At 39.3% G+C, this 22,149-nt stretch overlaps 1 protein-coding gene across 1 annotated transcript in view; it reads left to right on the forward strand.

The window, feature by feature from the left end:
- The first annotated feature begins 202 nt into the window (after positions 1–202).
- The window catches only part of CTDP1 (CTD phosphatase subunit 1), a 117,699-nt gene continuing 95,752 nt past the window's right edge, over positions 203–22,149 (forward strand). The window contains exons 1-4 of the mRNA XM_054814847.1: positions 203–725; positions 16,131–16,214; positions 19,346–19,439; positions 20,863–20,991. Coding sequence (XP_054670822.1) covers positions 391–725; positions 16,131–16,214; positions 19,346–19,439; positions 20,863–20,991 — 642 coding nt within the window. The 5' untranslated portion in view covers positions 203–390. The remainder of the gene's footprint in view (positions 726–16,130; positions 16,215–19,345; positions 19,440–20,862; positions 20,992–22,149) is intronic.

Here is a 22,149-nt window from a genome sequence, read left to right on the forward strand (position 1 = left end):
GAAGGCGCGCGCGGATCCGGAAGCGTGTTTGGAGTGGGGGAGGTGCGCGGCGTTGTCCCTCCGCCAGAGCGGGACGGCGCGTGCCGCCGCCGCCGCCTCCTCCGCCTCCTCTCTTCCCCCCTCACCGCCTTCGCCTCAGCCCCGCCCCCGCCCCAGTACGAGCTGGGTGCGCCTGTGCCTTTAAGTGCGGCCGGACGTTCGGCGTCCGGCGCTTGCGCAGAGAGGCCGTGACCTCGCTGCCTGTCGGCGCCGCCGGTGACTATTGGGGCGCCCTCGACACCCCCCCACCTCCCCCCCGGCGGCAGCGCCAGGCTCTGGGCTTACTGTCGGGTCAGCGGCGGCTAAGGGCGTTGCCATAGAGACACCCCCTCCCCAGCCCCGGCCGGGACGATGGAGGGGCCGGCGGAGAGGGGCGGTGGCGGCCCCGGTGCGGAGGGGTTGGCAGGGGTGATCACGGAGATCCGGGCGCCGGGCCCACGACCGCTGCGGCTGCTGGAGTGGAAGGTGTCGGTGGGGGCGGCGGTGCAGATCGGGTCGGTGCTGGCGCTGTGCGCCCCCCTGCCGCCCGCCCCGCGCCCCGCCGCCGGCCCCGCCGCCCCGCCGCTCGCCGCCAGCGGCGCCAGCACCCGGCCGCAGCGGGCCGGCCCCGAACGCAAGCTAAAAGCGGAGCGGCCCGGCGTGGTGCGGGAGCTGTGTGCGCGGCCCGGACAGGTCATCGCGCCGGGGTGAGTGCGGCGAGGGGGCGGTTGGCCCCGGTGGCAGTGAGCAGCCCGGGGAGCCTGTCCCGGGATGCGGGTTTCGCGCTTCTTCTGTGGGGGGCCGGGCCCTGTTCCCCTGCCGGCCCTGCGGGGCGTCCGGAAGGACGGCGACCTGTGCCAGGCCCGGTCCCAGGGCGCCGCGGGGAGCGAGTACCGCTGGGACCGTGCTGCCTGCGCGACTGGCGCTGCCATCCCCTCCCTGCCGGCGCGGAGTGGTGGGAAGGCTGCACTGCTTTTCCCTCAGCTCCCGGGGATCGCAGGCGCTAGCGAGGCGGTGTGTAGCAGAAGCCTTGTCCCGTCCTTAAGCTTCGCTTCCTCTTCACGGCAGTTAGTGCGAATCGTAAAGCCGTGCCTTACCCTGGCCGGCGTCTCCCAGCCGTGTAGCTGCCCTTCCTCCGAAGTTCTGCGCGGGGTAACGTGCGGGAAGCAGCCGTGCGAGGAGGAGGAGGCGGCTCGGGAGGTGCAAGAGATCACGCTCTGATCCCTCGTTTCAGAGCTGAGTCCTTCCCTCTGCCTCAGAGAGCTGAGCATCCCCCTCACGTGTTTTGGGATCTTACTGGCAAAACTACTTGGAAATACTTCTTTTTAAATTGTTATTTAGTTAGGCAGTTTACTGTTAGGCTGGTGCAAAACTAAAGTAGCAATGGGATCGTTTCCTGCTTGGCAGGAGGAATTTTAATGGGAATCAGTGCTGAGGCATGACATTTTTAAATTACTACATACCATATATATGATATTTGCAGCCTCAATGCTGTTAATACTGTAGATGTTTTAATGTATAAGACTTTGCAAATATAAACGAGATGATGTAATTTGAACTTTCAGAAGAGCAAGGGATTAAATGAGAGAGATTTTCCATAGTTTAACAATGGCTTTGTCTTGATAAGACTGGATGTTAGTCCAGGTAGATTCTTAAGTGGCTAATAGATAGGGCCTCTCAGATTTCTAGGTTAAATTGGGCTAATAGCTTGCTACTACCCTGTACTTCGAGCAGATTTTTTTCTCAACAGGAAACCATTGAAACACTCCACTTCCTTTGTTTTATGAGGAAGTTTTTTTATTTCATTGCAGTTCTCTTGATTTTTTGGTGGGTGCAGCCAGGCCTAAACTTTCTTGATTGAAAATCACCAGTATATGCAAAACATCTGTATATGGGGGTGCTTTCAATGGTTCAGGAAAAAAAACCTTTTTTTTTTTTTTTTTTACAAGTCAGTAATATAAGGTGCTACAGAGGAGACATAAGCTCTATTTTCCTTGCTATAGAGGGTATTATTCTTTCCAAGACTGTGGCTTTCCTTTCGTGCCACATCAGTGTTCTGCTATTGCATCTGGTGCAATTTGGACAATCTTTTAATATCTGATTTAGAACAAAGGTACCATAAATGCTAGGTTAGACTAAAAACATACTAAAAATACAGACTGAAATTTTAAAACACAATATGCGTGATGAAATTCATCTCGATAGTGCTGAGTGGAAGTGGAAATAACTTTATCTTGTTGGCTTTTCATTATGTTAGCTAAGCACTTGAGAGGAGATCAAAAAAGATTTTAAATGGTAAATGTAAACAATTTAAAATATACTGGGTCTGGTGTAGCGGCTTTTTAGATTTAGCTTTTTTCAGTGTAAACTTTAGGACTTGAATGCACCAATTTTTATACAATGCTTTTATTGGATTTGTCTAGTCTTGATTCACTTGATTATAATTAGCAAATCCTTGCTTTGAGACAATTAGAAAACAGTGTTCTTTATTGCTGTTGTTCTTGGCTTCTAAAACATTTGTATCTTATACCACTGAAAGTTAATTCTTAATATTGGCCACTTTAGATGGAATCCTGACTTTTCAGCGTGCATTCTGTGTTGCATGCTTTAATGCTGTTTCCTGGGTGAATGTAAAAGAAAAGTTCGAGTAAAGAGGTAGAAGAAGCGTGACCTAAGGGTAGTAGAGCTGGTCAGCAGTTGGAGACATAACTGCATTTCTTTGGTCACTTAATTCTTTTTTTTTTTTTTTTTTGTGAGCATTTAATCACTTGCCTATGGCTTCCCATTTTGTGGAACAGAAATAATAACATTTCACTACTGATCAGCAATGTTAAGGTTTAAGCAGTATTAAAATACATGTGTGATTAAGGTAGGTAACATAGCTGAAATTTATTCAGCATCTCCAGAAGATAAACTTGTTTTTTCAATCCAAACTATCCAGGGTGGTAGGTGCCATTTGCTGCCTTCAAACAAGTGGGTTTGGTCAGTTTAGCCCTGAATTATCTCTAAATCAAAGATATGTGCAAGTATTTGTCAGGTACTTAAACAGTGTAGAAATACTGTTTCTATTCCAAATATTTCTCCTTTGCATTAGATCATAAGAACATAAGTTGATTAAACCTTTTTATTTGAGGCTAAATAACGTGACTGGTTAAGTTTTGTCTATGTCAATTTGGTCATCCTTATTTCTGAAAATAATGACCTCTTTTAAGCACAAGTCTCTCCCTTTTAAGAAGATACATTTTGTAACTTCTGGTTATTTTTCTTTTATATTAGGCATGGGATGTAATCTTTCCATATATGAAAGTAATTTTCCACATATATAGCATTTAATTTTCTTGTAGTTTGATTACCCCCTTTTTGGCATTGACAGGGGTATAAACTGTCCATGGGGGAGAGGATGGTATGGGGTGGGGGTGACAGCCCGAGGCAGGCAGGAGGTGGCTTTTGCTTATACTAGCAGAGGTAGACTCACATCAGATGTCAAACTAGGACTCTGGAGAGGAAGGTGTTTGACCTATAGGACTGTAAATAACAGGGATGACAATAAGCAGTTAATGAAAGCTCTTTGATGTTAATGAAGCATAATTTCAGTGGGTGCAGGAGCAACAAATAAAATGTCAAAAACTGCTGTACTGCTTCATGTGTTATTAATGCCGGTTACCCATCAAGGTTAATGATTCTGAAGCTGCTACAGGTATGTCGGGAAAGACTTTCTAGTATGAAACTATTGTCACCTTTCAGGCCGAACTGATGGGATAGACTACTGAAAGTCTTTTGGCTCACATTAGTAGAGTCTTCCAAAATATTTATTACCTGTACATTTAAACTGGGTATCTTTGTGTCTTACTACATAGTGTTAATAGCTAAAACTTGCATTCCTTTACAGAACATAAAGTATATGAGTGTTGTAATAAAACACTTGTTTAAACCTATCTGGATTCTAGTGAAGCAAAACTTGTGTTTTCTCTTTTTGGAGGAGATAGCAGGAAAGAGGTGGGAATTTGTTCTCTGAAATTGTAGATCTTTGTGTGTTGTTACTTGGCAGTTTTTTTAATCAAAAACTTGATTATGTATTTAAATAATATATGTATTCTTTTGTTTATCTAAAGTCACAGAGCATCAGGGCCTAGTTTACCACCCAGGAGGAGGACACTTAACCCTGAACCCCAACACTTTTCATCTTACAGTCTTCAAGGGGAATAAAATGTCGATGAATTACAGTTTATTTTGAAGTGATGACACTATAATAAACTACAGGAAAAACAACTTGCTGTTTCAGTTAGACACAAACATTTTCATAATATCCTGTCAAATATTTAATGAGCTTTTAGAGTCTACAAAAAATCTCATTGCCAAACACTGATAATTGCTGAATAACAATTAACAATACCAGCTTACTACATCTCTCACCTAATTCCTTTTTATCCTTGGATTCATTCCATTCTTTTTTTTTAATAGTAAGTTTTGGTATGCCTCTTTCTGACCTGTTTCCTGTGTATCTCCCCCCCTGCCCTTACCATTGTATACTGTGATACTAAGGAAGCCTGCTTATTAATACCTCTGACTTGTGCTGGTTGAGTTTGATATTGAAAAAGATCCAAGTTCTAAATGAGGGGTTTCCATCTTCCGTTGCTTTCTTTTTCCTCTCTTCTTAGTTCTCTGGCACCTAACAAGTTGGGAGCTCACTCTATAGCTAATAGTACTAAACAGTAGAGTACAAAGTCTCTTTTCTTTACGTGACCATGTTTTTAAAAAACTTGTAGGAACTTCCTTATCTAAAAGAATCAAACTGCTCAGTCAGGCTTGGTTGGAAACAGGCATCAGGCTCAGAAGTTACCAGTGGTGTGGTTGTAGCACCCTTGTGTCTGCAGTTATTCTCAGTGCAGCTTCCTTAAGCCATGGTTTCATGATTGCTTCAGGCTAATACAAGAGTTGGCTGGAAGGGATGCTCACACTTCCATGTGCCTCCAACTTGCATTGAGTTGAGTGTTGGAAATCGTGTAGCCATCTTTTAGATGGCTTGGTCTCCTCCCCCCCCCCCCCGCCTCCATACTTCCCACCCAACCTCTTGTGAAATGGTCCACATTGATCAATTCCCTCATTTTGCTCAATTGCTGCACCAGGAGTGTAGGGAAAGGGAGAGTGATTTATCCTTTCAGTAGTAGCCTGTATTTAGGTCAGATCAAAGCAGTTGCATAAATGCCAGTAGAGTTGTTAGGGGGATAAATGACATGTTGACCCCAGGAAATAACATTATTGAGGTTGTATATGTTCCATGTGGCATTTGGTATGATAGTCTTTAACACATTACTTTTATCCTTACAAGGTTTCTCCCAAACCAGGGGATTTTCTGCTCTCGGGATTCTTGCTGGAAATTGCTTGTCTTAGTTGAGCTCAAGGACTTTGCCACTGTAGGGGAGCGTCTGCAGAATCCCATGGGCCAGCAGACAGAGTGAGATAGCTCATGGGACTATTTTATACATCCCATTGTGGAAGACTCCCCTTAAGTAATTTAATTACCCAACATTTGAACTCACTAAATGAAAATGGGGTGATGGTATTGCAAATTCTTAAACATTAGCAGAAGTATATAAAAATATTTTCCAGGTGGGACTTTCTAGTCTGAAGGCTCAGTAAAGAGCTGCCAGTCTTTCATTTTGGGATCTCTTTGTGAGAATGATAATAGACAATTCATTGCAAGTTGTCACTTATAAAATATGCTTATAAATATCTGGTTTGTGTAGTTAAAAATGTTAATTAAAGGTTAATCTAAGGTCTTCTAGCACATGTGGATAGTTGAATTTGCAGCAGTTGCCTTTTAAAGTATGTAGGTGCATAAAATACATCCTGGAAGGCAGGTAGTATTGCATGACAGGTTACATTTCAAGGGTCTTGATTATATATTTTTGTCTAGGTTTTGTTTTGCTGAACCTAGACCTATGGAATTGGAAATCTCACCCTTGGACTGTAGTAGAGGGATCGATACTGTCAATAACAGTAGAGACTTAGCGGTCTTCAAAAGACTTTAGAAGGTGGAAGGTTTCCCCCTCTTTTGGTGTGGACAAGAAGGTGCTGCCATATGTAATGTGTACTGGGAAACTTGGATGAGAATTTCTCACCGTATTTTATAGGGTCTTGCAACAGTGCTCAACAACTGTGTATTTTCCTTCAGAATCTATATTACTACTTCTAATGAAGAAGTGCTACTTGTCCAAAAGGATGAACCATTGTTTCCAGTCAATAGAAACTACTTCTGTTGGCATCAGACTAGCCTGTTGATTAAAAGTAATTAGCTGGAGTGAAATACATATGCCATTTGCGAGAGCATGCTGTATCTTTTCTGCTGTTTTCTGAAAGACTGGTCCTTTTGGAAAAATGAAAGGAAAAAAGCCAATACAAAAAACTGTTTTTGAAACAAAGAGCAAAGGTTTTGTGGTCTTTCCAGTGTAATAGGAAGGGAATTTTTCTTGAGTCATCTGATGGGACTGAAATTATTTAGATTTAGGGTAATTGGGCTGATGCTGATGAATGATATCTTGTATAAATCATCAGAACTACCTAGATCCAGAAGGACTTTTTAACTTTGTGTGTTATTGTACCATACAGATTACTTCTTGCAAACACATAAATTTTTTTTTATAGTCTGTCCTTTTTTTAAGGAAAGGATTAGATATTGCCAGGCCACTATTTCACTGATAATCTCTTAAAAAATAAAAAAATTGCCTTTCTACAGATGTTTTTGAGAAAAACTGTAGAGTAAGGCAGTAATTTAGACATTTAGAGAAGAACTGAATAATGCTCATTTGTTTGCATTGTAGTGCTTCCTAGTTTAAAAATTACATCTAATACTTTACATCATTTGGCTGGTGTGTAAGGCAAAAGATCTCAGTCCAAGCTCAGTGGGGTTATTTTTGTGAATCCCCATTCACAGGAGAGAGTGGGTGAGCAGTTCTAGCCAAGGAAGGCATTGCTAGACAAGAAGAGACCTTAATTAATTTTTCCAATTAACTTTACAGCTATTTCTAATACTTTCCCTTTATATGCTGAGCAGTCTTCTAAATTGTTGTGCTCTGCTTTTGGATTATGTGTTGGGATTCTGGGCTCATGTGATGCTGTTGGTTGTCCCGACAGCATGCAATGTCATGTGGCTGTTGCCAAATGTGGAGCTGCAGCCCCTTGGTTTGAACGCTACTGTGTAACTTATGATGGTCTTGTTCATAATTGCTTTTAAAGGTGTTAAGAGTTATTAAATTTTCCTATATAAGTGTGTGCATTTGGCTTAACAGCAAGTCCCAAAGGAAAATGTATGCAGAAGGCAGTGTCAAAATAAAAGTTTGCCATAGTATCCAAAAAGGGGAGGAGGCTGTTAGACCTGAGGATTCTGCATCCTATGGTTAAGCCTCTTCCCCTTTTATTCATTTTTTGGAAGTAACAGACAAAGGGACTGTGATTGCTTAAGTGTCTTGTACTAATGGAGAAAGTGATGAAATGGTTGGAGGAGGTGTAATGTTCTCGGTTAACAGATGCAGCTTTCTAAGGCAGAGGGGGAGAGATCACGGGATCCTCCAAGATTTCCTGTGTGGGGGTCAAACTGTCTCTTTCTCAGTCATCTTTCTCTGATTTGGTGTCCAGGCCATCTTGGTGTTCATGTGTAGCTGTTTCTCTAGATGTGGGCCTGCAGGTACAGAAGTCAAACCAAATGTGTTCAGGTAATCACAGGTGATCTTGGCTGGGTAGAAGGAATGCAGTGGTAAGTTGGTCTGAGATAAGAGGAAATTATGTGCCTTTACCTGAAGAAGAGGTGGGGGATTTGAGAAGATATACACCTGAAAAGAACAAAAAGGAGTCAGAGGTGGGATTAGTCCAAGACTGTTGTCACCTGGCTTTGCAGCAGTTCAGCTGTGACTACCGTTCTCTAGTAGTTGATGTAAAAGTTGAAGTGTGATTTGAGAAAACTGTAGTTTTAGGTTAATTACTATTCTGTCAATTAGAAGGATGTACCATTGCTGCTCTGCCACTTCAACTTTTTGGATAAATGCCAATTAGGTTGGCAGTGTTTATCATATATATATGTATAGATATGCCATGCATAGATTTGGATGACTTAGATTTTTAATCCTGCTGTCAGAAGGATGTTACTGAACCAATGAACTTGTCTTGAAGTGTGTGTGCTAAAAAGCTACACTTAGTGATTTAGAAAATGGATCCTGGGATAATGTAAGCTTTGTAAAAGTTTCCTTCAAAAGCTGCAAGTAGATTTTCTTAGGAGCTGTACCATGCCTCATTCTTCCATTGCCAGCTCTTTTTGTCAGTGAAGTAGTTTTCTTTTTTTTTTTTCCACTCATTGCTTTTGCCCTGTGATTCTTATAGAAGCAGGTGCTGATGGCAGTGGATTCATGAAATGCTAAGAGAAGGGAAATCGTAAGAAATGAAACACCTTCTTTAGTGTAACAATGAAAATCCTGGGTATTCATATTAAAACAACTGGTGTGGTTCACTGATTTCAGATTTGGATATGTTCTTAAAGCTACTATGTTTTACCTATTTCAGAACATCTTTTATAACCTGCTTACTTCTTACATTTCTAAGATGTGTTATGTGGTAGAAGGAAGCTGGCTATGATATGCGTTATGTTTCCAGCTGTAACTGGCATTAATTAGACTATTGCCATGATGTTTGTGTGTAGAATTTGCAAATACCTCTTAGAGATGTTATCAGCAGTTTGAAGTCCCATGGGGCTTTTCCAATAATGTTTCTATAGTTGGCGTGAAGTTCTCATGTCCAGTGGTAGTCAACGAAGGAGTCAAAGGACATGCGTTCACTTTGATTTTTACTGTTACTGCTTCAAGTGATGGTCATTTCTTCAGTGAAGAAAATGTAACCTGTGTGTGAACACAAAAGTAATTTTCCAGTCTTTCTGGCCCTGCACCATTAGATGCAGTTCCTCAACTCTCAACCAGAGTTGTGCTGCAAGCATTTGGGAAGTGCTGTATGACTGCTAACGCTGCAGTTGCAGAAAGGTGGCAGTAGAAACGCAAATGCATAAAACAGTACTGTCCCTATTTGACAGTAATGATGGGGGGGATGGGGACAGAGATGGACTGCAGTTTGCTGCTTCAGTGAATTACTGGGACGTGACAGCCTGTTTTCTTGTGTTATTGTTAGAAGTACCACTTAATACTACAGAAACAAGTTAGAAAGAGGTGAGCTCTTAATTCTGTACTTTTGAATTCATTCTGTAAGAACCTCATTGTTTTGAGGGGGTTTTACATAAAAGTATGGAGAGCTATATGCTTACCTTTTTTTTTTTAAAAAAAAAAGTAGTTTTGAATTCTCCCAAATAGTAAGATTTTAGTTATAAATGTTCTAAATGAAATAAATAAAAAATTGTAAATCATCTTTGAAAGATTTACTAGATTTTAAGTCAAGGGCACTGCAAACTGTTTTGTTTTTCTTTTTGTACCTTTTTATTGTACATTGTTTATTTTTAACAATGGTTTTTTGAAATATGTTAAGAAGCTGCCGGTAGATGTGTGCATGGAAGGTGAGCGAGGATTACCTCCCTCCTTGTAATGCCAAACTCTTCTCCAGCAATAAACAGAAATATTTCTTACAGGCTTGCAAATCATGGAAATAGGCTTACTTGATGTAGAAAGATGTCTTTTGGATTATAAATAAAATCTAGAAACTCTGGGCCTAAGTTTTTCTTGGCATTCATGACCTATGTCTAAACCTGAACAGATATCTTGCCTGAAAAGTAGAAGAAAAATGACTTCAGCTTTTCTGTTCTAAAATGTGTTGAAGCTCACACACATTTTAATTCATAATTGTGAATAGTTTGTGCTTAATGGGAGGGAAAAATCTCGGGGCCCATGATTTCCCCATTAGCTTTAGAGTTGAGATGATGCCTTGAAGTGTAAACTATGCTTTCTTTGAGCTGCTCGCAGTAGTTATTATATAGTTGTTGCAAGTACAAATGTGTCTTTACCCTGATGTCTGCATCATACTAGGATAGGGTGTAGTTTGGGGGTTTTTTTTGTTTGGGTTTTTGGGTTTTATCCAAATGGCTGACTTGGTTGGGTGAGGCCTTTGGGGCTCACACATGTTTGAAATACAGCCTGAGTGTAAGTCAAGTGGCTTCTGTAGAGAACTGATAAGACAAGTTTCGTGTAACATCTGGAAGAAGCTGTAGGCCATAGGTTGCCCGTAGCAACAAGGGCTATGTGTATTTGTCAGTCTTGGTATTATTAATCAATTATTCAAGGACTCTGTTTCTTCACCGATATTGATGAGGGTTAAATAAATAAATGCATTGGTAAATATCTAAGGATTTACTTACTCTTATGTGGTGATTTCAAGGTGATTAAGGCTTTGAATAATCCTTGCTATGAAACTGGAGTCCTATGTAACAAAGGCTGTGATTTGATGTAAATTGGGCTTGAGGGTTCTTTTTAGTGGTTCTAAATGCTGCAGCTACATACCACAAAATCTTGTTCTGGTATAAGCTAACAATGTCAGTGTTTCACAAATTTTAGTAAATTAAACTGTAGAAGCAGGCTTTAGGTTGAATCAGACTTTGTCTGTCTGCCATTCTAGTCTTATGACAGCTAGAATATTATGTACTCATATTTGTTGTAGATCGATTGGCTGATTCAATAATAGCTGGTATTAATAAACATTGACCTGAGATGTGCTCATTTGGTATTTTTACCCCTTGGCAATTTACCAGTAACACCCCCTTGAGCATGTTGCAGAACCTGGGGGGGGGGGGGGCTTTTGTTCACATGGTACACCAGAATCTCATTTTGCTGTATTAGTATGGCTTTACATCATCTAATGTTAAGTGCAAGGGCACATGGCATCAGATTGAGGACAGTGGCTTTAAGTGGTATTTGATGTCTTTATCCCAAACTGATCTGAGGAAACCTGGCTTTTGACAGATACTAGTGAGACAGAAGTGAGTGCAGGCCATTAGCTTTGTCTTGTAACTTTTGTCAATTTTCCCATTCGCACAGTTGGAAAATTGCACTATATTTTCTATGCCAGCGCATGGTTCCTTGAAACAGACTTTAAGTTAATAAATAAAGCATGTCTCCATAGTATGGAGATGTTCAAGCTAGTTTTGAACAGATAGGTAAGATAAATGCTAACAAAGTGGCCTGGTTACTGTGGGGGAAAAAATGTGAGTTGTTGAAACTGCCTCTGTCCTCCCCCAGCCTTGGCCCTGTTTTTACAAACATTTGCACCATTGATCTTTTCCCAGCAGTCACCCTTGATAGACTCCTCCGTCAGCTGCTTTGACTCTCTAAATCCAAACATGGAGCAGCAAACCTGGATAGGTCTGGTCAGTTCTTCTACTTCCCAAAGTACTGAAATAGTCCTTTCTGGAAGTGCCAAAGGAGGGAGTGGGCTTTTAGGGGAAACATGAGGATGGGGGGAAAAAAAAGAAAGTAAGCCATTGTCTTTCGGCAGGAAGCCATTGGAGCAGTTGCCTCTGGAAGTGGGACCAAGCTGTAATAGAAGGCCGTGGGTAATGTACACTCCAGTTAAACTAGTTCTGAATAACTGCGATAACCATCTGTTACCATGTTATGGTGGCTACCCTTAAGGTGCAGCTCTCTGTAGTTTTCTTCAGTAAAGCTGTCTCGTGGCCATTGTACTCGTTTGCTGCAGCTGGCCAAACCCCCCTGCTGCAGGTAGGTTTTCTCCTCCATGATAAGCTAGCTCAAGAAGTTCTTGCTACTGTCCTCCTGTAACTCCTGCACTTACTGCCACCATTCTTTGCTGCTGGAAGTGTTAGATCATGCTGAAAAAACATTTAAAAAATAGTAAAACCTTTAGAGGATTGCTTTTGGTTTGTAGTAGATTCACTTCAGTGGTCCAGCTAGCTGGTTGCTACAACTGAGTAGCAGCAAATTGTAGCATAGATATGAGAAGTTTATGTGCTGGCTTTCCCACTGTAATTAACCTACCGGGAGCCACAGCCGTGGTTGTGCTTGATACAGAGTTCTTACATTTGGAGTGAGCACTAATGACCATGGCTTAGAATTAGCAAAGGCATTGACTTCTGTTAATAAATGCAAAATGCTCATATTTGATTTCATGAGAGCTTTCCTTTTTTTTTTTTTCCCCCCATGCTGCTGATTGAAACCAGATATTGTTAAAAGACTTGTTTTAGAAACAGCCAAAATGTGGAAGTGCTGGGAGAACAGTGATAGGCTTATGGTCATCTGCCTCCTCAGGATTTTAGAAAATGTATGTCCCTATCCATTATGGTTGCAACAAAAATAAAATTTTGCTATAATGGCACACCTAGTGTCTCTGTTTCTTATTTACAAGCACATCTGGAAAGAATGTGAATAAGATCCTAGAGTGGGTTTCCTTGTTTACTTGTTCAAGTTTCAATTAAATCCCATTATACTTTGTTCCTTAAAAGAAACCATGTGGACAGTTTGTCCTGTTGCAGTCCTTTGGCTATCAGGGTGGGTATTGGAATGATCTATCCCCTCCCCAGCCACCCCCAAAAAAATTTGTGCCTTTCACAGCCCAACAGCTCTTCCCCAGTGCCTGGCTGACTTGCATGGTTATGACAGTTTGTAAAACTTGAAAAAGATTTTGCATCTTTTGTGACAGTTTTCCTTGCAACGCTATTGTTGAAGTAGCTGAGGAGCTCTGCTCTGCAACTTACCAAGTGGGTCCTGGAGAAGTTTGGGGAGAAAGAGGAAGATGGTGTTAATGCTGCCAGCAGTAGAATGTATTGTAATTCTTCAGATTTTTTTTTTGGGGGGGAGGGGGGAGAATCTGTTTCTTCTCTCCAGAAATGGAGTAGGGAGTGGCTGTGTTCTTTAAGAGGGTTTCACTCATGATCCAGAGAAGAGAACAAGCAGAAACCTGAACCCCTATTTGGTATATGCAGCCATTTAAAAATAGACGTGCACGTTTTGATTCAGCTAGCTCTTGTCTGATAATTATCTTGGATCTTGGCCATTATATTTTGAAAATCCCTCACTTCAACAGAAAAAAGGAGTGTTTCCAGTTCTGAAATTCACAAAAGTCATTTTACTTGAGTTCCATGCTTGTTCTTCCACAGTATATTTCTTTAATTACTAAAAAGCATGTGTGCTAAAATTTGAGTAATACACTTAAGGATGCGTAAGCCTTGCTAGAGTTTAGGCCTTCTTTCTGCAGTATTAAGTGGTATGTGGGTTGTTTGGGGTTTTTCCTGGGAGAAGTTTGCTTAAGATCCTGACAGCTATACTTGAAACTTGACCAGCTTGGTTGTACGGTGCTCAGAATTTCGCTGATGCTCTAGACTTCTTCCTCTCTCCTTTGGGTTAAACATCATTGGTGGTATGACAGAGGGCTTGGTGTCATGTACTTTTTATCTCCAGCAAGCATCATAAAATTAGATGTTCTGGTCATATTTAAATGTGCAGGGCAGAACTCATATTTAGTAGTGCTGTTTGGTATGTGATAAAGTACAGAGGTGCTGTTTAGGAACAATATTGATGAATAATTTAGAACTCTAATTTTCTTGTAAGAATCTCTACTCAGTTAAAATCAAAAGGATGAGATGATGTGTATCTGTACATGAAGGGAAACTCTTACATGTCCTAATTTGAATCATACGTCAGCCCAGGAGCATTGCAGCTCCTCCTGTTGCATTCCTGGAGCGTGACATTACCTCAGATGCAAAGTAGAGAATGCCTGAAGATATTTTGGATTCTAAGCTGGCATCAAAAGACTTTTTTCCTGAACTATTGAAAACCAGTTCAATTGGGGTAAAAACTCAGTCATTGTAAACTTAAGCACATTTTTGTAGCTCGTGTCATGGGGATTTTTGGGGCCTTTAGGTGTCTGTATAATTTCAGGTTCATACACTGAACACAGGTTGAAGATAAGCAATTCTGACACAGTTCTGAGTTGGTGGCCTAAAAAGAAGGAACTTAGCAATGAATCAAGGTAAAAGGCAGCAAGATAGACAAATTGTGAAAGGGAGAGGGGAGAAGAGTCGTCAAATGAAGTAATGCAAACATAAGGGGATGAGAGGAGAACTAAACAATCAAACAATGAATTGGCAATAGTGAAGGGCCACAAAAAATAGTTTCTCTTGTGCAGTTCTTGTACAAAACTGAGACAGACTACTTATTTTTTGTTTTCTGTGAAATACATAACATGTTTAGAAAAGATCTAAAATGCTTACACAGGAAGAGGAAGTGTAATTTCCAAACAGATGATGACTGCCAGTGAGAAGGGAATAGATTGACACTTTTGTAAATGGGAATACTGGTAGTACGATGGCTTGTGAAGACTTTTCTTTAAATAAACCTGAGCTGAATCAAGTTTTTACTCTCAAAGAGGAAAAAATTCTCAGCATGGGCATCAACAACAGTTTTCTTATTAGAGTCATCAGTCTTCTGGTCATTGAGAAATGAGTGATACACTAGAAGTAAACAGTTGCAGCCATCATTTGGAGAGTGGATTTCCTTTTGGAATTCCCAAATGTTTAATAGTCAAATATATGAATGAGAGATTTGAGCATACAAAACAGATTTCCTCCTGGTGCTGTCTGTTTATTGCAATGCAGATTTGAAGCCAAAGAGAAAGCACTACAACTAGCTTATGAAAGAGCTTGGATTTGGGGGTTTTTGGCTGCTTGACTTTTTTTATTTTTCTAAAATGTTAGGGAGATACTGCAGCTCATGGTCACAGAGTTGGGGAAATTTTGTAGTAGCTGAAATATATCTACTTACTAGAGTTTAAAAAAAAAAGCTTAGTCTGAAATATCACCTCCTTCAACAGTATTGAAAAAAATGGGAGAAGTCACTTGTAATGACTGTTCAAGTAATTGAGACAAAATAAATTACAATATTTTCAAGACTCTGAATTTTGAGAACTGAATTTGAACAAAGGAGTATTTCACTTTGATCATTCAACTGAAAATCAGACTTTGTGTCTTCTAAGCAGCTTGGAATACTAAATGTCACCCTTCTCTGCATTTCAAGCTCTAATTTCTGGTTTGTTTTAGTCATTGTTTGGAAGAAAGAATAAAATATCCTTTTGCATGTCTTTATTTTAAAATGTGGCAATCCAAGGCTTAAGGATCAAAAATGAAAACATTTTTGTGAGAAAACTGAAGCAATATATGTTTCTGCCATGACACAAGAAAATAGTAAACTAAGATGAAATCAGTATAGAAATCATCCCCTTGTACTTGGCACTGGTGAGGCTGCACCTCAAGTACTGTGTTCAGTTTTGGGCCCCTCAGTACAAAAAAAAGACACTGAGGTGCTGAAGTGTGTCCAAAGAAAGGCAACGAAGCTGGTGAAGGGTCTAGAGCACAAATCTTATGAAGAGCAGCTGAGGGAACTGGGGTTGTTTAGCCTGGAGAAGAGGAGGCTGAGGGGAGACCTTATCACTCTCTACAACTACCACCTGGTTGTAGCCAGGTGGGTATTGGTCTCTTTTCCCAAGTAACAAGTGATAGGATGAGAGGAAATGGCCTCATGTTGCACCAGAGGAGGTTTAGATTGTGTATTAGGAAAAATTTCTTCACTGAAAAGATTGTTGAGCACTGGAACAGGCTGCCCAGGGAAGTGGTTGAGTCACCATCCCTGGAGGTATTTAAAAAAGGTGTAGATGTGGCACTTGAGGACATGGTTTAGTGATGGAGTTGGCAGTGTTAGGTTATTGGTTGGATGTGATCATCTTAAAGGTCTTTTCCAACCAAAATGATTCTATGATTCTAAAGTTTCCATATTTGATTTCCATTATTGTGTAGCTCAGTAGCATATTAATGGGGAGTTGTATCTAATTGAATGTAAGCTGTTTCTGGACAAGCAATGCTTGTTTTATTAATACACTGAACTTCTTGCTAAACTAAGGTTAGAAACTGACAATATATGTTTTGGTGGCTTCTTAAGGTGTGAAATTGAATAATTTGAATACTTAATGTCTGTTTTCCCATGTTGGGGCAAAAGCATGTATCGTAGGGGGCTGGTGCTCAAATCATAACCAGAAATTATTCTTTGAACTCTTTCAATCTGCAGTCATTAATCGAAGTGTCTGAAATCAACCTGCAATAAATGGAATGACTACATCTTTTTCAGGGGTGTCTTGGTGAGACTGGAAGGATGCAGCCATCCTGTTGTTATGAAAGGCTTGTGTGCAGAATGTGGCCAGGACTTAACTCAGTAAGTATTCTCAGCTCCTTTTTCCAACGTCTCCTTGCTTGTGATTAGGGATCTAAGCTCTTCCTTCTCTCATTTACTACTTCAACTCACTGTTCTGAGTCTTGGTAGTTGTCAATTATACCTGTAAGTTTAACTATGAAGTTATAGATACCAGTAGGAGGGAGAATGGTATTCATTCTGCCTAACATAAGTAGGTCTGCGCAGAGGGCTCCTATAAGGAAAGGTGAGAGGGAGTTTACTCTAAAAGCTAGATTTCAGCATAAAGCACTCTTTCACATTTGCTTTTTAAAAAAATATATCTATTGAGATTGGCTCATGAAATTGTTACGTAATTTTGAGTGGTCTGAACATATTAATTGTTGATCACATTATTAATAGTGCAATCATTTAATAAAGTATATTTCTCTACTGAAAAATTGCTGCTTGTAATCAGGAATCAGTGTTCCTTGTGGATAAAACCAACACATGAAGAGGAAATAGGCAAGATCTGTACCACTGTTGCAAAGTGTCCTAATTTACTTTTTCTATTTACACAAGGTACTTGTTTTATCACCCTGAAATTTTCAAATATGTGCCCTTTTTCTCCTTGTACTTCACTGTAAGCACAGATACATTGTTTAGAACTATATTTCCTTTTAGCCATTACAGGGTTTCATAGCTAGGAATATGGGTGAACAAGATGCTATGTGGATACTTGAGTTACAGTTCACATTACAAATTTATGGCTTAATAACTGTGCACGCTCTCTTTCTGTGGAGATAAATATAGGGTAACTTACTACCTTAAGTAGAAAATGTAAAGGGTGTGCATACAGACATAAATTCTCATCACAGTTTATCCTACTTTGCTTTTTATGTACTCACAACTGAGGTTGAGAGTTGTAAGGTGTGTCAACAGTGACTTAATAAATCTGTATGAGTTTTATCTGTGCAGGTGTAAATAGCCGTGAGGTAGTATCAGTCTCATTATGTGACCTTGCTTCATTTGTACTGTGCTGAATGGGAGCTAGCTTGTATCCAGTGCTTTCAATTTAAGGCTTCAGAACTGTTTTCAATTTTTTGGTGAGATATTCTGCCATGGAACTAAAGGAATTTAAGCCTTAGGCCAAAAAGAAAGCAAATTCAAAATATTACTGTATTTCTCTTGCTCTGTCTCATTGCTAATACAGTTGGTAAAGAGAATGTTTCTTATGCATATCAAATTACTAATTCAACAGCTGTTTTCTAAAATGGACTGTATACTAGCCTGGATTTTAGAAATGAATGTTGCATGATCATTTCATTTGGAAGGAAATATTTTGGTTTAATTTTAATTCATACTCATTATTAAGAATTAGTTTGTGAGCGTTATCCCATAAGCTCGCACAAATGGACTGAATATTGAAAAAGTTATGCAATGTGTAGCCTAGTCAATGGTTGGATATAACTTTTCATTAAAAGTTGACTGTTGACATTCTGTAAACAAGCATTATTTGGCAAAACAACAAACCTAACAAGAAGTCAGGCTAATAGTGAATATGTCTTCGCCTGCCCTGAATGAATACTTGACTTGAGGTTTGAATACAGTCACATCTAAATATTGTTATACTGCTGCTATTTCATTAAAAATCTAGATAAATGTAATGTATTCAGTTTTCTCAATTAATAATCCTCTACTTCAGATAATGTCTTCGTTTTGTACAAAATGGCTTATACATCTGGAATAAAGTTAGGTCTGCTGAGCCTACATCAGAAGGCAATTCAAAAGCGTCAATGCTTTTCTTGCTTGAAGAAAAAAAATGAGTTCAGCCAGTTCACTGCCCCCTTGTTGGGTGTTAGGCAGCGATGCATCCTTTCTGTTACATAATTCTTATGCTCATTTAACAAATGATATTAAACCAGTTCAGCTTTTTTAAAGGGTTATTTAAAATACCATTCAATGTTATACAAAAGAGGCGTTCTGAACTCTGAAGCAAAGGATGTAAGATGCTAAAATGTGCAAACTTTGGACCAAATGAAATATCTGTCTTTCCTTTCTGGGTATCAGTGTTTCCAAACACTGAGGTACAGTAAAAGCATTTCTGTCTGTGATTGCATCTGCCTCAACACAGCTCAGGAACTTTTTTTTTCTCCTCGGGAGCTTGCTTGTCATGAAGTGAAAAGTGGGTGAAGTTTAACTCTGGCTGTAGATCCAATATCAAATTTTGTCCTTGGTAGGACAGGTACTTGGCAGAATTAAAAGATGTTCATGTGTCACATAGGACAAAATTTGAATAGTAGTATTTTTGATGTTGGTGAACCATACATAATATCTTTAAAATTAGAAATCAGAGTTCCCAACAAATTGATCTGTGTAAGCTGGAAGCTAGCGATACTGACGCTGTGTGGGGTTACTTGGTCAGTTTTCAAGGAATTTCATACTCGTGTGTACACACACTCTCAAATATATATATATATAGGAGGATGATATGTTTTCTGTATATATTAATATTCCTGTATATACATGTATCTATATATCATATGGATATGTATGAGTGAGACTGTATGTGTGTATAACATACATATAAATAAAATACATATAGGCACACACAAGTAGTACCTCACTCTGTTTGTACTGAAGGGAAAAGCATGTATGGGGATTTTTTTGGATACTTTTCTTGAAGCAGCAGTCACGTGTAAGTCAGTCTGCTATGCATAGAGAGTAATTTTGCCTATCTTCTGCTTAAATTGCTTAAATTTATTTCATAGTTTGGCTTTGAGAAGAGTAGATCATTGCATGCTGAGTGATTGCAAAAAAAAAAAGAAAAATTAAATTTGAATGGTTTGGTAGCTATACTTTATAAGTGTTTTCTAATGCCAATCAATACATAGATGTCTGTCTCATCTTAGTGTCATTTTTCATTAAATAATTATATGGAAACATAAGTAATTATAGTGGCTTTTTGCAAGGTTTTTATGGTGAGCTGCATTGATCTCTATTTTGTTCAGTAACTTGCATTAACAAGAACTTGAAAGAGTATATTAGTCAAAGTAGCTCTTCTTAATAATATTTTTTTGGTGATGACTAGTTTGATACTACAGATCTTAGTGTGTTCAACTTTTCACTAAACTATTACTGTCTCTTTTGATGCTTCTTTTTCCCTGTGTGATTAGGATACGAAGCAAGAATGGAAAACAGAATGTGCCATTATCCACAGCAACTGTGTCTATGGTTCACAGTGTCCCAGAACTGAAAGTTAGCTCTGAGGTAAGTGCCATCATGCTTGCTTTATTCATACCTTTCACTGCAGCTCCACAGTTGAGAAGCGTAATTATAGGAGTTTCTTCAATGTTGTATACACTTCATACAGAAAATTTGGCTTCCCTTTGAAGAGGAATTTGGTGTTAAACATCAGTAGCCTGGGGTTTTGTATTTACCCTAGTGCAGGTTGATCGTCATCAGGTTTTATAATGTGTTGGGTTTTTTTGGGCTGTGCAGTGAAAAGATGGCACTTCTGTGGCAGCAGCCTGAAACCTTACTCCTCTAATGGTTTTTGTCTCTAAGAATAAGCAGTTTGTGGAAAGTTCAGTTTCCACTAGCTGAAATGTGTTCAAAGTTTGCAACATCTTTGAAACATAGCTTCACCCTTCACTTTGAAATTGGTCCCACTAGTAAAGCTAGTTTGTTTGCAACTTACCTGTATGTTAGAATTATTTCATTATTTTTCAAATATTTTGATAACTCAGCTGAATGGAATATGCTTGTTCATCCTCAGTTTCTTTAGAGGAAAAAGCATGTTTATTTTGAAGATAAACATTCTATTTATCTTCCTTACCAACTTGTTCTTTTCTTTCTTTATGTTGTTGCTTCCTTTTTTTCTTTTTAACTCTTCAAAGAATGTCAGTAATAAGTGGCTAGAAGTGTCCTCATCATCTCATTGTAGAAGAGTGTTTCGAAGTGCAATTTGCATTTGATTCCTGCTTCATCATGCTCCCCTTAACTTTGCTTTAAAGTTTAGCTGTCTGGTTGGTCACACAGCAGCTTGCTATCAGAAGTGGTTAAAGTGAACACAGAGCTTAATGTGGTACTCTGGAAGTTTGTAAATATGCATATGAGGAGTAAACTTCAACTCAGATTTACAGGAGTATAAGGTCATTGATATCAGTGCTCACATAGAACTACATAATCTAACTATTCATGTTGAAGGCGCATATTCCTTAAGCTCAGGTTGACAGTTATTGTAACTTCTGTCATTAGCAGCTTCAGTTTTATACTCGGGCTATCAGCTGTATTGTACCTAATAGCTACAAAATTGCTGAGCATAGCAGCCAAAGTTTTCACACCTACTGATGAACTTGTCCTTTGCGTACCCTAAAGCTATTGCTATTTCCTCTCAAGACTCTTGGCCTTAAATTAATTCAGTGGTTACTTATTTATTAAATTTGGAAGTTGTGTTGAGTTTATCAATTTTAAGAGTTGCTAGTGTCACAAAGATATGAGAGTAGACTTTGGGAACATTTTTTTTTCTGTAGAAAAATTGCTGACAAAGCTGCCATCACTACAGTTATATTGAAGCATCATTTCTTATGCAGTTGGTTTGTAGCAGAACTTTTTCTCAACTTTACAATATACAAAAGGCAATAAACCTAACTTAGAAGAAATAAGTTTAGTTGTGAGTATTTTGTTACAGCAAGCTGAGCAACTAGGAAGAGAAGATCAACAGCGACTACATCGAAATCGAAAACTGGTGCTTATGGTAGATTTGGACCAGACACTGATCCATACTACAGAACAGCACTGCCAACAAATGTCTAATAAGGTAAGTATTTGGTGTTAACTTTCAAGCCAATGTAACAACAAGAATATTTCTAAAAAATTTAAGTGATAGTTCTTTAAGAAAACATTTGGTGATTAGGTAAAATTGTAGTTGAAGAATAACAGAAAATGAGAAACAAGTCTTCTAAAATATATTCTTTTTTTTTCTCTACATTTAAATTGACAGTTTTATTTCTTCCATTTATGCTTTCCTGCACTTTTCCATTCCAGTCACTTTAAGCAAGAAGTTTCAGGTAGCTATTTTTAATCTCTGTTTTCCTTCCTCTACAATTCACAAGCTGAGTATTCAGTAATGAGACTTTTTTCCCTCCAAGGTAGATATCTATATATCTACCTCCCTCCCTACCCTCGGAGGTAGATATAGTGAATTACTGTTCCAAGTCTGTCATTTCATGAATGTGTCTAGTGATTTTTTTTTTTTCTTCAGTTTTGTTTTTTGGTAGGTGTTTGGGTATTGCTGTTTAATTTCTTCATGAAACACTTGTCATTGAACTGATAGGGACTATTGGCTTGCAGTATCTCCAATTTGAAAACTTTAAAACAAGAAGCATGTATCTACAGTGTCTTGTACAGGAGGATGCAAATTCAAATGGCAGTGTCATGGAAACTGTGGTTGCTTAGTTCTTCTTTCTTTCCTCTTGCCATTCTCTTATGTCCAGTAGGTTCAGCATGTGTTCACACCTGTTAGCAAAAAACAAGCTGTAAATGTACTTTGTAATTGGGAGGAAACGGAACAGTGAATATTTGACTTAAAGATTAAAAAACCTTGTGTATTTGAAAGGCTATGTCTTCATCTGTATACATGCATGGTTTGAAGAAAAACATTTTTTAAAAGATTTTGAGGTTTTTTAACTGGGATCTTTATCTGTAAACTTCCTTCCTGGTTTGCTATCTGACGGTATATTTCCATAGGCATAGTATTTTTTCATCCAAGCCGTAAGTAAAGATTTGAATGAAAGTTACTTTGATCGTAAACTTTTCAACAGCATGGCTTCCTGCATTTGAAAAACTTAGTGTTGGACTGCCTGGCACAGAGCAAAAATGTGCTTTGTATTTTATTCATCCACATAATCTTTGTGACTGAAACTTGCTTTGGCCTAGTCAGACCAAATAAAAATAGCGGAAGTGATGGAAGAGGGCA

Source organism: Grus americana, chromosome 2, assembly GCF_028858705.1.
Source record: "Grus americana isolate bGruAme1 chromosome 2, bGruAme1.mat, whole genome shotgun sequence".
In the NCBI taxonomy this organism is placed as follows: domain Eukaryota; kingdom Metazoa; phylum Chordata; class Aves; order Gruiformes; family Gruidae; genus Grus; species Grus americana.